This window comes from Elephantulus edwardii, unplaced genomic scaffold, assembly GCF_000299155.1.
Source record: "Elephantulus edwardii isolate Elephantulus edwardi_28Jun2011 unplaced genomic scaffold, EleEdw1.0 scaffold00115, whole genome shotgun sequence".
In the NCBI taxonomy this organism is placed as follows: Eukaryota; Metazoa; Chordata; class Mammalia; order Macroscelidea; family Macroscelididae; genus Elephantulus; species Elephantulus edwardii.
In genome coordinates this window covers 8,588,516-8,602,088 of record NW_006399865.1, presented here as the reverse complement: position 1 = coordinate 8,602,088, position 13,573 = coordinate 8,588,516, and the positions used below count along the sequence as shown (strand labels likewise).

General features: G+C 41.8%; 1 protein-coding gene across 1 annotated transcript in view; it reads left to right on the top strand.

Annotated features, from left to right (window-relative positions):
• The window catches only part of ACE2 (angiotensin I converting enzyme 2), a 46,801-nt gene that overhangs the window by 24,999 nt on the left and 8,229 nt on the right, over window positions 1-13,573 (top strand). Inside the window, exons 9-14 of the mRNA XM_006892395.1 lie at window positions 3,567-3,793; window positions 5,212-5,356; window positions 6,987-7,085; window positions 7,969-8,091; window positions 8,550-8,725; window positions 9,942-9,997. Coding sequence (XP_006892457.1) covers window positions 3,567-3,793; window positions 5,212-5,356; window positions 6,987-7,085; window positions 7,969-8,091; window positions 8,550-8,725; window positions 9,942-9,997 — 826 coding nt within the window. The remainder of the gene's footprint in view (window positions 1-3,566; window positions 3,794-5,211; window positions 5,357-6,986; window positions 7,086-7,968; window positions 8,092-8,549; window positions 8,726-9,941; window positions 9,998-13,573) is intronic.

The window sequence follows — 13,573 nt, the reverse complement described above, 5'->3', positions numbered from 1 at the left end:
GAAGTACCATTTGATCCAGCAATCCCACTGCTAGGATTATATCCCAAAGAAATAGGAGCTGCAACACAAACTGACAGACTCACACACCCACATTTACTGCAGCATTATCTATAATAGTAAAGAGACAGAAACAACCCAAGTGTCATCAACAGATGAATAGCTAAAGAAATTATGGTACATTCACCCAAGGGAGTATAATGCAACAGGAAGACATGATAAAGAAGTCATGAAACACTGTACAACATGAATAAATCTAGAGAAAGCCATGCTGAATGATACTAATCAGTCACAGAGGACTACTATGCAATAAAGCCACTATTACAAAAGTTCCTAGGGACCTCTGGTCCATAAGGAGTTGCACTGCTGAGGGAGAGCTGAGTCACTCTGGTGGTTCAAATCCACCAGTGGTTCTGAGGAAGCAAGATGGACTATGCAATTTACAGGCTCAGAAACATCCTGGAGTGTCAGTTCTGAGTTAGTTCTGACTTGACGGCAATGCATGACAATGTGAGTGATTAAAAAAACTAAGGAAAGGTTCACACACAGATAGAATCACTGTTGGATAGTTATCAAGGATGGGAAAGAAGGGAGGGGGAGTAAAAATTAGCAAACCAATAATAGGCATAGATTAATATGGATGAAGAAAAGGGCAATATCAAGTCAGAATATGATTGATACAATATCACGAAAGAAAGAGAAGACACAGACGGCTATAGAAGGGTTAACAGAAATCAGAATTGCAGGGAGGATGTAGGAAAAGAGCAATTAGAGTGTAAGTACCGAAATTAATGTTACGGAACAAAATGTGTATGAATAGTTGAATGAAAAATCAAATTGCTTTGTAAATCTCCACTCAACTCACAATAAAAACGTAAAGAGAATTCACAAAAATGAAGACATGAATTCAGGAAGCTCAACGAACTTCAAATAGGATAAATGCCAAAGGAAAGTTACCAAGACATGTATCATGGTCAAACTTTCCAAAAGCAAGAGAAAGGATCTTGCAAGCAGCTTAAGGAAAATGAAAAGTAACCTACACAAATAACAGATAAGACTTAACTGTGATTTCTTAGCAGAAACTGTGCAGGAAAGATGGTGATGGGATGGCATATACAAAATCCTAAAAGAAAAGAAAACATGGCCAACCAAAAAGCTTTTCTAGATCAAAATCACACATCAAATATGGTGATTCTACTCATCATCTTCCACCTTATTTCTAAGCCTTAGTAGTAACCCACTTCTCTGTTCCCTGGCTATAATTAAGATAGATTAAATGATATGCCTAATATCCACACCTTAGACTCTATGGAAAATGAAAAGTTACTACTATTATGGAAAGATACACAGACCTATACACAAACAAATCAAAATGTCCATACAGAGTGAAAATTTCTGACAATAATCTCACCATTCTATCTTTTGGGTGCCTATTAACATGGTCCTTTCAACAGCAGCTAAAATGTCTCCATCAATATGTCTAGTTTCTTTCTCCAGATTTCTTTTAATGGTTTCTTTGTAATATACAATGTTTCGTGCATAGAACAGAGACATTCCTTTGTAAAGTTGCATCTGTTACTGTCTGACCATCCACCATAAGATGGGATGTTACAAATGGGCAATTCTCATGAATAGTTTCATTATTAAAAGGGAATTCCTTGTTTCAGAATGATTGCAGGAGTTTCAACTGTAAAGGTGCCAAGCAGTTTTGCTCTTAATTCTGATGGATTGGTGTGAAGTATCTAATTCACAGTGATTCACTATATTCAGAGCAAGCATATAAATGCAGGGACATTCCAAGTGTTTGAATATTTCAAAAGACTATAAATCAAGATAATAGTTAGAGTGTACTTTCTCTTCTTACATTGATAAATAATAGTTTCAAAATGGCAGAATAAAAGACTTAAAATAATGCTTTTATCTGGGACCAGGAATGAAACCCAAACCTGGGATCCATCGTTCATGAGACACTGCTCTACCATTGAGCTACATTTCCAGGCCCAAAACAATGCTTTTTATATGGCAAAGCTGGTAAAATAGCATAGATGACTAAATGTAATTTGTACTGCACATGGTGATGGGTTGATGTTTAGATGAAAAATAATATTCCAGGAAATTTGTTTTACTTACCTTCATTTTAGCAAAATAACTCATTATAATCATGAATTTCAGCAATGATCTAAAAGAATAAAAAAGAAAATATAATCAAAACAACTATGATATATCATCTCACCCTGTCAGAATAGCAAAATTTAACAGAACAGAAAACATCAAATGCTGGTGAGGTTGTGGAGAAACTGGAACCCTTATTCACTGTTGGTGGAAATGTAAAATGATGCAACCATTGTGGAAAGCAGTGTGGCGCTTTCTCAAAAAGTTGCAAACAGAAATACCATTTGACCCAGTAATTCCACTACTGGGAATATACCCCAAAGATACCATAACTGACATCCAAACAGAAATATGCACACCCATGTTTACCACGGCTTTGTTCACAATAGTAAGGAGATGGAAGCAACCCAAGTGCCCATGAACAAACGAATGGATAGATAAGCTGTGGTATATTCACACAATGGAATACTATGCTACATTGAAAAACAAGGAACTCATGCAATATTATTCACAATGGATGACCCTGGAGGACCTTATGCTGAGTGAAATATCTCAGTCACAAAAGGACAAATACTGCATAGTGCTACTGTTGTAGAATAAGACTGACATCAGGGTTGGGGTAAGAGAGAAAAACTGGATACATAACATACACTGTATTGAAACAGATGAGGGAAAGAACAGATTAAAAGTGATATATAATTGGGTGTCCAGAATGAAGGCTGCCTAGTGAAGTGCACTCAGGGCGGGGCACAGGGTGGAGGGATGGGGGGGATTGTATACCAATGAAGGAATTTTTCTTTTTTCTTTTCAAAGAGAAGAGTGAACTGAAGGGGAGGGGTGGGCAGGGAGAAAAGTACAACAATGAATTAATGGAAATTCAAAATCTCTGTAAATGTTCATTACAATAAAATAAAAAGAAAATATAATTATACTAAACGTATAATTCTCTGTATACTAAAATGAATACAGGCAATAGAAAAAGTAATGTACTTCAAAATTCTCTTTCCTACAGTGTCCACTAAAATTAAAAAAGCAAAGAGTAAATTGTCATTTCTCAATATCAGCATTTTAAAGAAAATGTTAGTAACGGTGACATTAAAATTGTTAAACAATTAATTAAATCATTGAGTAGTTTAATTAAAAAATACAGTTCTTTCCAAAAAACTCAAGGTGACTAAGTCCTGGAAAGATGCTCCATGGCCAGCTCTGGTGGCCTAGTGGCAAGAAGCTGCAGTGCAGTTCCAGAGGTGTGTAGTTTGAATCCACCAGATGCTCTGTTGGAGAAGGAGGGACAATCTCCTTCTATACCAATCAGATCCGATTTGACAACACAGAGAGAGAGAGAGAGAGAGAGAGAGAGAAAGATGCTCCGTGCTACCAAAGCCCCATAAAATCCTCCTGTGATGACTGAGTGGGGCTGGAAGGGGTTGGTTTTCATCCTGGCTGTTTACTTGCAGGATCAAGATGTGCACCAAGGTGACAATGGATGACTTCCTGACTGCCCATCACGAGATGGGCCACATCCAGTATGACATGGCTTATGCTAAACAGCCCTACCTGCAACGAAATGGCGCTAACGAGGGGTTCCATGAGGCCGTTGGAGAAATCATGTCACTCTCTGCTGCCACACCTGAGCATCTGAAAGGCATCGGCCTTCTGCCACCTGATTTTCAAGAGGACAATGGTAGGAATTCTTTCACGACTTGTGTCAAGTGTGAGGGGGGCACACGTTTTTACGACCAAGCATAGGAGATTCTGACTTTTGGTCACATCAGCTAGAAGGTGTTTTATAGGTATCTGGGAACTGCTAGGAGCTCGGCGGTACAGTGGTCAATGGTCTGGCTGCTGATTGATGGTTAAAGGTTAGTAGTTTGAACTCAACAGTCACTTGATGGGAGAAAGATGTGGCAATCTCTATTTATAGAGACTACAGCCTTGGGAATCCTACACAAAGTTCAAGTCTATTCAAGTATGAGTTACTGGGTGGGGAATTGCTCCTAGTTAAAAAAAAAAAATATCAGAATATACCACTTTGTGGGTTTGCATCTTTGAAAGGGGAATAAGAGTGATAGCTGAATGAATGTGTGTGGGGTTCTCTCTAAGAAAAATGTAACACAAGTTTGGTTTTTTAAATGATGCTGAAGCGGGGCCACAAAACTGAAGTGGCTTATCCAAGGTCCCCCAGCAAATTAGTGTTAGATCTCTCTGGTTTTAGGCTTAAAAAGAAAAAAAAGAATGAAAACTTCCTAGAAATGTTGGCATAGACTGTAAAAAAAAATATAGGGGGTATAGACTGAAGATAGAGGAGCCAGAATAACTGGTCGAAGGTCACAAAGCACTGTAATGGCAGGACCAGAAGCAGCACTGAAACAGAAACTCCCCCCGTGGCGTTGAGCAAAGTCCAGCATTACCTGACAAGTGGGCATTCTTTAAAAATAGGTATTTATCCAAACAGTATTGTTACAACTGGTTCGTCAATGTGTGGACACTTTCTAGCAAGAAAGATCTAGAAAAAGAATTGACCGGATATAGAAGGTGGCTATAGAGAGTTGCACTGCTCACCCAAAGTTCATATCCACCAGCTGCTTCACCAGAGAAAAATGGACAATCTCCTCCCATGCAGTTTACAGCCTCTGAAAACTTGCAAGCAGGCAAAGATGGCTTAATTGCCACGGTACTAAAAGGAAAATAGCAACTGAAGCAAAGTCACTGCCATTGAGTGCATTTGGCATCATGGCCCCTTCGCTGCAGTTTCTCAGACTGTGAATCTGAATGGGAGCACACTGTTTCATCTTTCTCCCTGGAAGCTGGTGGATTTGAACTGCTAACTTTTTGGTTAGCAGCACAATATTTAACTCACTGTGGCACCAGGGTCCCTAACATGGTGCTAGACATTAGAGCACTCGTTTGAAAAAGCTGTTTCTCCTTTGCTCTGCCTTTGACGTGTGAATGCTGTGAGCGTATATGTATCGGCCCCAGTCAATCATGTCTCATGTAGGCATTCTTACAGAGATCTTGAGGAATAACATCTTGAGATAAAGAAAATTCATTCTGACAAAAAAGTCATCATCCTCATCAGAATGTTTCTCCTTGCCATTTCAGAAACAAATCTGAACTTCCTACTCAAGCAGGCGCTCACGATTGTTGGAACAATGCCCTTCACTTACATGTTGGAAAAGTGGAGGTGGATGGTCTTTAAGGGTGAAATTCCCAAAGAAGAGTGGACGAAAAAGTGGTGGGAGATGAAGTAAGTCATAGTGTATGAAATGGGTACAACGTTTTCTCGGGACTTTTCTAAAGTATAAAAGCATCTGGCTGCCTTTGGGGGACATGCACACATACCCACATAGAGACTACTGGTAGCTATAGTCCATGGCCTGAGGGCTTCCTGTGGTCATCAGACCCCTTACATGGCAGGAAGGGGTGAGGGTCTAAAGCTGTTCCCATCCCATCAGCTCTCAGCCAATGGCTCATGAGTGCTGGTGGAGAAATACTTAAATTCCCTCCCATTCAGGTAGATTAACTGGGGCAAATGCTCTACACTAACACATATGGTAATGTGCTTGAGACCACACCTTTTGGGGGGTTTGGAAATGGGGGGGGTTGCTTTCTTTTATCTGTCTCGTTTGCTGGAACCAAAGTTCCTTTGATGGTATTTAATAAGATCATCTCTCAGGACCTGGTCAAAGAGTCTGCTTTTGAGAGAAACCAATTGAAAACAGAGTTGATTTTGTGCAGAATGTTTTACAGCCCAACTAACTCTTATGTCAGTGGCTTAATCTCAACGGCTGGTGACAGAGGGTTAAGTATATAGAAAAGACAAAGGTGTTCAGGCTCGGACATTGCTATCAACCCACACATGCATGCATGTGTGCACATACAACCTGCTACCAGTTTGGTTTTTTAATTCTTCATTTGGGCACCATTTGTTCAGACTAAATTTCCTGGGCTCCTACCCCCTCAAGCAGGCTCAGTCAGATAACACTACTCACTGTCCACTTTCTGATGTGTGAGGTTCTCTGTTAAACTGGCACATTAGTCAGTGATCAATTTACTCAAATTTTAAAAATTTTTCTCTGGTACATTTCTTTTTAAAATGTGGCCATTCAGGAGCACAGAAAATGTGGTTCGACCACATGATGAGCATAGACAAATAATGTCACTGAATTGTGCAAGTTAAGAAAATGTTGAAATGGCAAACATTTCGCCATATAGATTTTCACCACACATATACACGCAGTGGGTGCCAGAGAGTAATTATTAGATTTCCAAGTATATTTTTAGCACTTGATAAATCATATTTTATGGTATTTAAAGGCCTTACTGTTTTTGTGGGAAAAAGATAGTTTCTTCCTGTGTGATTGAGAGGGTCTGAAAATCTCTGGAAGGTCAGCTATGAGGTGGTTCCAACTCAACAGCACATGACACCCACATACTCTGTTTGGAAGATACAATTATTTTCCAATGGTATGTCCTGGCTGAATTTTTCAAAATAAGAGATGAGGCAGTTTTTGAGAAGGATCTCACTGCTTTCTCTCAGATCTGCAATAAAGTGCTATGGATATTAAAAAAAGAGAGGGAGATAAGCACACAGTGGATTTTGTTGTTGGATGACATATGGCTGGTTCTGACTCCCAGCCACCCCGTGTGTGACAGAAGGAAACACTGCTCTGCCCTGTGCCATCCTCATGGGCTCAGCTGTGCATCAGCCTGTTGGCATAGGCCATGTGCCAATCCAGTTATGCTCTTTCTAGTCCCATCCCAACCAGGCCCAATAGGAAGCTCATCTGACTGATGAGCTGGGAGGCACTGTACCCAACTCTCCCTCCTCATGTTGGGAGTTCTCATGGCTCATGTGTCTTCTTTTCTTCTCAAAGACAAAAGATAGTTGGGGTAGAGGAGCCTGTGCGTCATGATGAATCGTACTGTGACCCCGCGACTCTGTTCCATGTTGCCAATGACTACTCATTCATCCGGTAAACAACTTTCCTTCTCATTGTTTAACTTCCAGGGTTTGTGAACCCCTGCACTAGTAACAAAGTAATAGGGAGCGATGAAATGATGAGGGTGACTTCTCTGTTTCTGCACCCAACCCCCAGATGCTCAAAAGAGACTTTAACTCAACATCAATCATCATTGGATTAAAGAAATTAAACTTGAGTGAGACCTTTTCACCCCATTGAGGAGTTAACAGTATCACTGGGAGAAAGAAGAAAGTCGAACTTTTAGTTGTTTCTCATTACTACTGGCTGAGCTCCGAGAGAGCTGTAATGGCAAGAATATTGTCAAAGTTATAACTCGGAGTAAAAAAAAAAAAAATCTATGTGCCTCACCTATCAGTGCCCTGACCTTAAGTTTCCTTAGTCTCAGCTTCTTTATTTGTAAAATGGAAATAATATCATAGTCCTGCTATAAGGATCAATAATTATTCATATAGAGGGAGTACAAATCAATACAATTACAAAAGTCTGGTAGTATTTAGTAGTAACAGATTGTCTATTACTAGTATATAAATTATAGTAGGAAGTTCTGGTGGTCTAGTGGTAAGGAACTGCGCTGCCAATTCAAAGGCACACAGTTCGAATCCACCAGCTGCTCCTCGGGAGAAAGATAGGCTGTCTCCTGTGTGATTTACAGCCTCTGAAAAGCTGAGATATGAGTTGGTTCTAATTTAACGTTACATAACAAGTATATAAAATTCAGGCAAATCATAACAAGCTCGTAGGGTTTGTGTCTGATTCTTTCTGGAGAGAGATTTGACCTAACTCCCTTTGGTTACTTGGATGGTAAAATGTGAAGGGTTTTGCCTCATTTCATGATTCTAAATGTAGGACTTCTCTTTTTGTTTCTCTTGTACAGATATTACACCAGGACCATTTATCAGTTTCAGTTTCAAGAAGCCCTATGTAAGGTGGCTAAACATGAGGGTCCCCTGTACAAATGTGACATCTCAAATTCCACCGAAGCAGGAAACAAGCTGCTGTAAGAAATACCTCATGAACTCCTTGTTGTTTAGGGTTGCTGGGTTCATCACATGGGAGCCAGCTTGACAACACCCAACAACAACATCGATGACAACAACAATAGCAAGCTTAAATGTCATTCTGTATTTTCTGAAAATAAAATCTGGGGCTGAGAAATATCCTCTTGCCCATATGAAATGTTTCATTGTGGTCAAGTGGGAGCCACAGTGGCCCAATGATTGGACCAGCCATCCCCTCTCTCCAAGGCCATAACTACAGAGTTCCCTTTGTAGTAACTGCAAAGGCAGAGAGAGTGAGGGCTAAACAGACCTGTTACCACACTTCATCTTTTTATCCGCTAGGAGGACACGAAGCTTAAGTCAAAAAAGAAGGAAGTGCAGATCACAGATGTGAATAGATGTCGATCTAGCAATCTTTCAAATAGCCTTAAACACCTCTTTTCATTTTCTCGAACAGTGGGATGTTGAGCCTTGGAAAATCCAAGCCCTGGACTGCAGCACTGGAGAGTGTTGTGGGAGCTAAGAATATGAATGTCACCCCACTGCTCAACTACTTTGAGCCCTTGTTTACCTGGCTCAAAGAGCAGAACAAGGATTCTCCTCTCGGCTGGGAAACCACCTGGACTCCAGGTGGGTACAAACGTGTTCACATGTCCTGTGTTACTCTCTGTTTCTCCCAAATCTACTGTCTCATGATGGGGCTATGAGCGAGATCAACACACCCTCCCTCTACTACAGTGGCAAACCACCATTTGACGGAGGAGAGAACACAGCCTCTATTCAACACCCACTGCGTACCTGATACAGGGAAAGTTACTTCACACCCCTATTTACTCCCTTTCCAGTCGGCCTCCTCTTTCAAACAAAATCTCTAGCAGGCTCCAACTCTCTCATGCACTCAATGAACTCCTACCACTGTTTTTAGCAAAGTCGTTTCCAGTATGTGCAACACTCTGCTTGTAATATACATATGATTTCACCTCCTTTCTGCCTCGGCTTTCTGTTTTTCCTCAAGTTTGTCCTTGCCTATTTTTTTAATTTTTTTAAATTTTTTAAAATTATTATTTTATTATTTGTGTGTGTGTGTGTGTGTGTGTGTGTATACCGCCAAATTGGATCTGACTGGTACAGGAGGAGACTGTCCCTCCTTTTCCCGGCAGAGCATCTGGTGGATTTGAACCGTGCACCTCTGGGATTGCAGTGCAGCTTCTTGCCACTAGGCCACCAGAGCTCCCCTGCCTCTCTATTTTTAACGTCTCTGTTTTGCTATCTACACAGCCCTATGTTTTCCTGCTACTCCAACATATCTGTTCTTTTCAGCCTTAAATCCCCCAGCCTCCATGTGAACCAGTTTGCATTCTGAGTCCTTTCCTTTGCTGCTCCCCTGGGTTGAGCTACACCTTCCTAGATTCCAAGTCTGCTTTCTTGATTTCCTCTTCTTTTTTTACTGGGGAGCACAGCCCTTGAGTGAATTTCCTAAGCAAGAATTGATGTTTTCAATCGTCCTACTGTTTTCAGATTGACATTTTCTTCCCATTTCTTACCATTCCTGAGCCCCAAGTCTGTTTTGGATTCCCCAGCTCTTGTGGGGTCCACGAGACCTCTGTGTACACGCTAGGTCACAGGTCTCCATCCCCTAAGAAGGCAGTTACTGCTTTGCCATCATTTGTCATCTGCTCAGTGTATTTCTTTCGACTTTGTGGTGAATGTCTTTATTAGCCCTCAAGAGGGATCTTTACAGGGGAAGGAGATATAAACACACACGGTCAATCTGCTCTCTATAACTGGCAGTCTTCCATTTCTTGTTAATTAGATGAAGACAAAAATAATAATAATACCCAGTATGACACTAACCAGTCCATCAAAGTGAGGATAAGCCTGAAGACTGCTCTTGGAGATAATGCGGTGAGTATCCTGGCTGGTGCATCCGTTGCTTTTCAATGTGTTGCTTCAAAACAGTTGTCTTCCAAAGTACCAGGCTGAGAGTTTGCCTTTCAGCTTGATTTGGTAGCACATTCTTTACTGGACAGACCTGGTGCCTTGAGGGTGTTCTGAAAGTCAAGCCCCCAGCCTCCCAATTTACTCTTATCACCATTACCTGTGCTCAGGGAAGAGGGCTTGGTTAGGTGTTGGGAGATTACTTTTTTAATAAGTAGTCCAGAGAGTTTTTGCTTCTAGCCTGGCTACTTGAGGGTGTGTTCTACAGACCAACAATATCTACATCACCTGGGACCTTGTTAAAAGGCAGACTCCAGGACCTCAGCTTAATCTGCTTAAGTTACCAGTAAAGAGACAAGGACAGCCATGAGGAAAAACAAAACGCCAAGACAGAAAGGAGATGCAGTCATAGGCATATTACTTGACTCTGCATGCAGAATGTTGCACACACTGGAAATGACTTTGCTAGTCAGTTTTCAGAGGCTGTGACTTACACGGGAGGAGATTTGAACTGTATGTCTTTGGGTTAACGGCACATATTCCTTATCCACTGAGTCACCAGAGCTCCCCTTAACTCTAAACAGCGCCTAAAAATTTTCCCCGTATTTCTGTGTAGTTCCATTTAGACCTCTGCAAATATAGCCAAGGGATTTTTATTTTATTTGTCAACCAATTTCTTCTTTTATCTGGACAGAGTAAAAGCTATAAAATTGTCTTATATAAAAATCTACTTAAAAAAAAACACACACAAACACAAAACCAACCCGCCCAACTCATGTGAAGTACTGTGAGCTGCTCATAAAAGATGTGGTTATATAACCATTACAGAAATCTTACCATCTTATTGAGTCTCCAAAAAATAAACCAAAGACTTGTGGCGTCAGTCAGTTCAAAAGCTCCCCAGGCGATTCTAATCACAGTATCCGTTGGCTTAGAGATGCATTTTGAAGTTCTAAACTGTTTTCTAGAAAATACTACCGTGCACACCTTCAGCGACTGACTCTAGTCACTGCTGCTTTTCCCTGAGTCCTTCGCCCAGGTTTATCCTGGACGAGCAAAGAGGGGCTCGGACTGGGACGAGGAGTACCATCAGGCAGGAGTAATCAAAGGCCGAGGAATCGAGAGGAGCGCCAGCAACATATTTCCTAAGTGCCGCCCAAAAGGCCTCACCTCTCCGCAGGTTCGAATCCACCTACGCAGGAGCAAGATAGGCAGTCTCCCTGTTAAGATTTACAACCTCAGGAGCCCAGTACAGAGTTGCCATGAGTAGGAAGCTTTTCAATAGCAGTTAAGATGATGATGATGATGATGATGGGGGTTAGGGTTGTGGGGAGGTGCATACCCCCAGGCTTTCCAGGGTCAGATGACACCCTGAGGCTAGAGTAAAGCAGTTCAAAGTGCTACAGAAATTATCGTCTACAATCGATATGCCAAAAATTGCATTTCTAAAAGGAAATTTCATTTACTTTGCCTGAGAAGTTTATTGTTTAAGACAATAATTTTTCACATAAAAACAACAACAACAACAACAAACCCAACCATCAAATTCATTGCAACCGACTGAGAACAAACTCACAGCTGACCCTACAGCGGGTTTCTGGGCAGTAATTCTCACGGGATGGGGGGGGGTGCCCTCTTTTTCCGCTTGGAGCCCGCAGGTGGGTTCAAGCCACTAAGGTGAGGCTGCCTTTGGGAGAGCAGCGCAGCTCCCTACAGACTGTGCAACCAGAGCGCCCTCTTTTTCATAGATAAGACAGCAAAATACTAGTAATATACCTAACATCCTGTCTTCGAGTCTCGATCCTGACTCCTGGAGTCTCTCCATCAAGTTTCTGAGGATGCAGACTTTTGTGGGTGGAGAGGACCCACCTTTCGCCCACAGCGCAGTTGGTGCATTCAAACCACCAAAGGCAGCACATAAGGCACTCACTCACAGGGCTCCTGGTAAACCATAAGGTAGGCATCAACAGTGAGCATTTAAGTGAAAAGAAAACGGCCTCACATCATTTCCCAAACTCTTCACGTCCAGATTCCTACTGCTTAATGATTGCTGAGTGTCTATAGGATTAATTCCCTGGCTTTCATATTAGCTCTTCCTTGGCCTAATAAATTTTAATCACAGCCAGAAAATTGGGACCATTTGTCAAGATCTCTTTTCCTTGGCATTCATCCCCATGTTCTTTGCCCATGCATGAGGGGGTTGGTAAATAGTTTTCAAAGGGGTTGATAATCGAACCTTCCAGGCCTATTCACTTATGGCTGCGTGGCCAATTCTGGCCCATGGTGGACCCCCACGTGATGCGCTGCAGACCTCAGCTCCACAGGCTGTGATCTTATGGAAGTTGTTTGCCAGGCCGTGCTTCCACACCACTGGGTAGGTTCCTCAGGCCAACCTACCTTAGTAGTCATTCGAGCAACGCAGGGACCTCAACTCAGACCAAGACCACATTTGAGGTTCATCTACATGTCGGGGCCAGAATCAGGCTACTTACTTCACGGCGAAGTCCTGTCCAATTCTTGTCATTACTTTGAAAACTCACCCTTTCCAATTTTTTCACAATATGGAAATAGAAACCAGAATCTTAGTAGTAGTAGCATCAATCATATATTGTTATTTCCGTTAAAGAAATGTTAACAATTTTGCGATGAAACCTGGCAATTCCAACACCCCATCCGCAGGCCGGTTCTGAAGGAGAAACACTACCTTTGTGCCATTTGTTGATCTTTGCTGCCATCTACTGGAATAGAGAGGGACTGCGTCTTCTCCTTTTCTGAACAGACTACTTGCAGACTCCTGGCTGACTCTGAAGCTTGTTGCAAGGGAAGAGATTGCCCAACTTTCTCCTACCAAGGGGCTAGTGGATTCGAGCCACTTGCCTTGGAGTTGGCAGCGCAGCTCTTTACTGATCAGGCCACCAGGACTCCCTAACGGATCCTTCCTAGAAATGCCCACCCAGAAGCTGCTTGTTTAGCCTCAGAGAACGAGAATCGACAGAATGCCTTGGTATTTACGAAGTTATTTATTTATTCCTTTGAAACTGTGAAGTTCTCTTCTTTTTCTTTTACACTTATAATAAACACATCCTGCAACTTATTGTAAAAAAATGTGTGAAAACACTCCTGTCGTGTGCTGCTGAGTTGAATCTGACTCAAGAGACCCAAAGTGCTAGAGTGTAACTGCCCCATATGCGGAAAGAGGGGCCATTTATTTCCTCCTCTGAGATTCACAGCCTCAGAAACCCGGTGGAGGGTCGGCTAGGAGCCAGTTCTGACTCAAAGGCAACTGCTTTGACAGGGAGAATCCTTCGAGGTCTTTTCAACCGCAGAGCTGCTAGTAGGTTTGAACTGCTAACCTCTCAGTTAGCAGTCAAGCTAACCATTGCACTACCAGGGCTCCTTTAGGGACTCCAGACATATTTATCTAAAAGATAGAGGCATTTTAAGTAAAACCCACAACTCTTCTTTGTCTCTTGTCTAGAAACCTGCCCTCAGAGCATTTCTTTAACTAGGAAGCTGGTTAGAGATACAAATCCTGAACTGGAA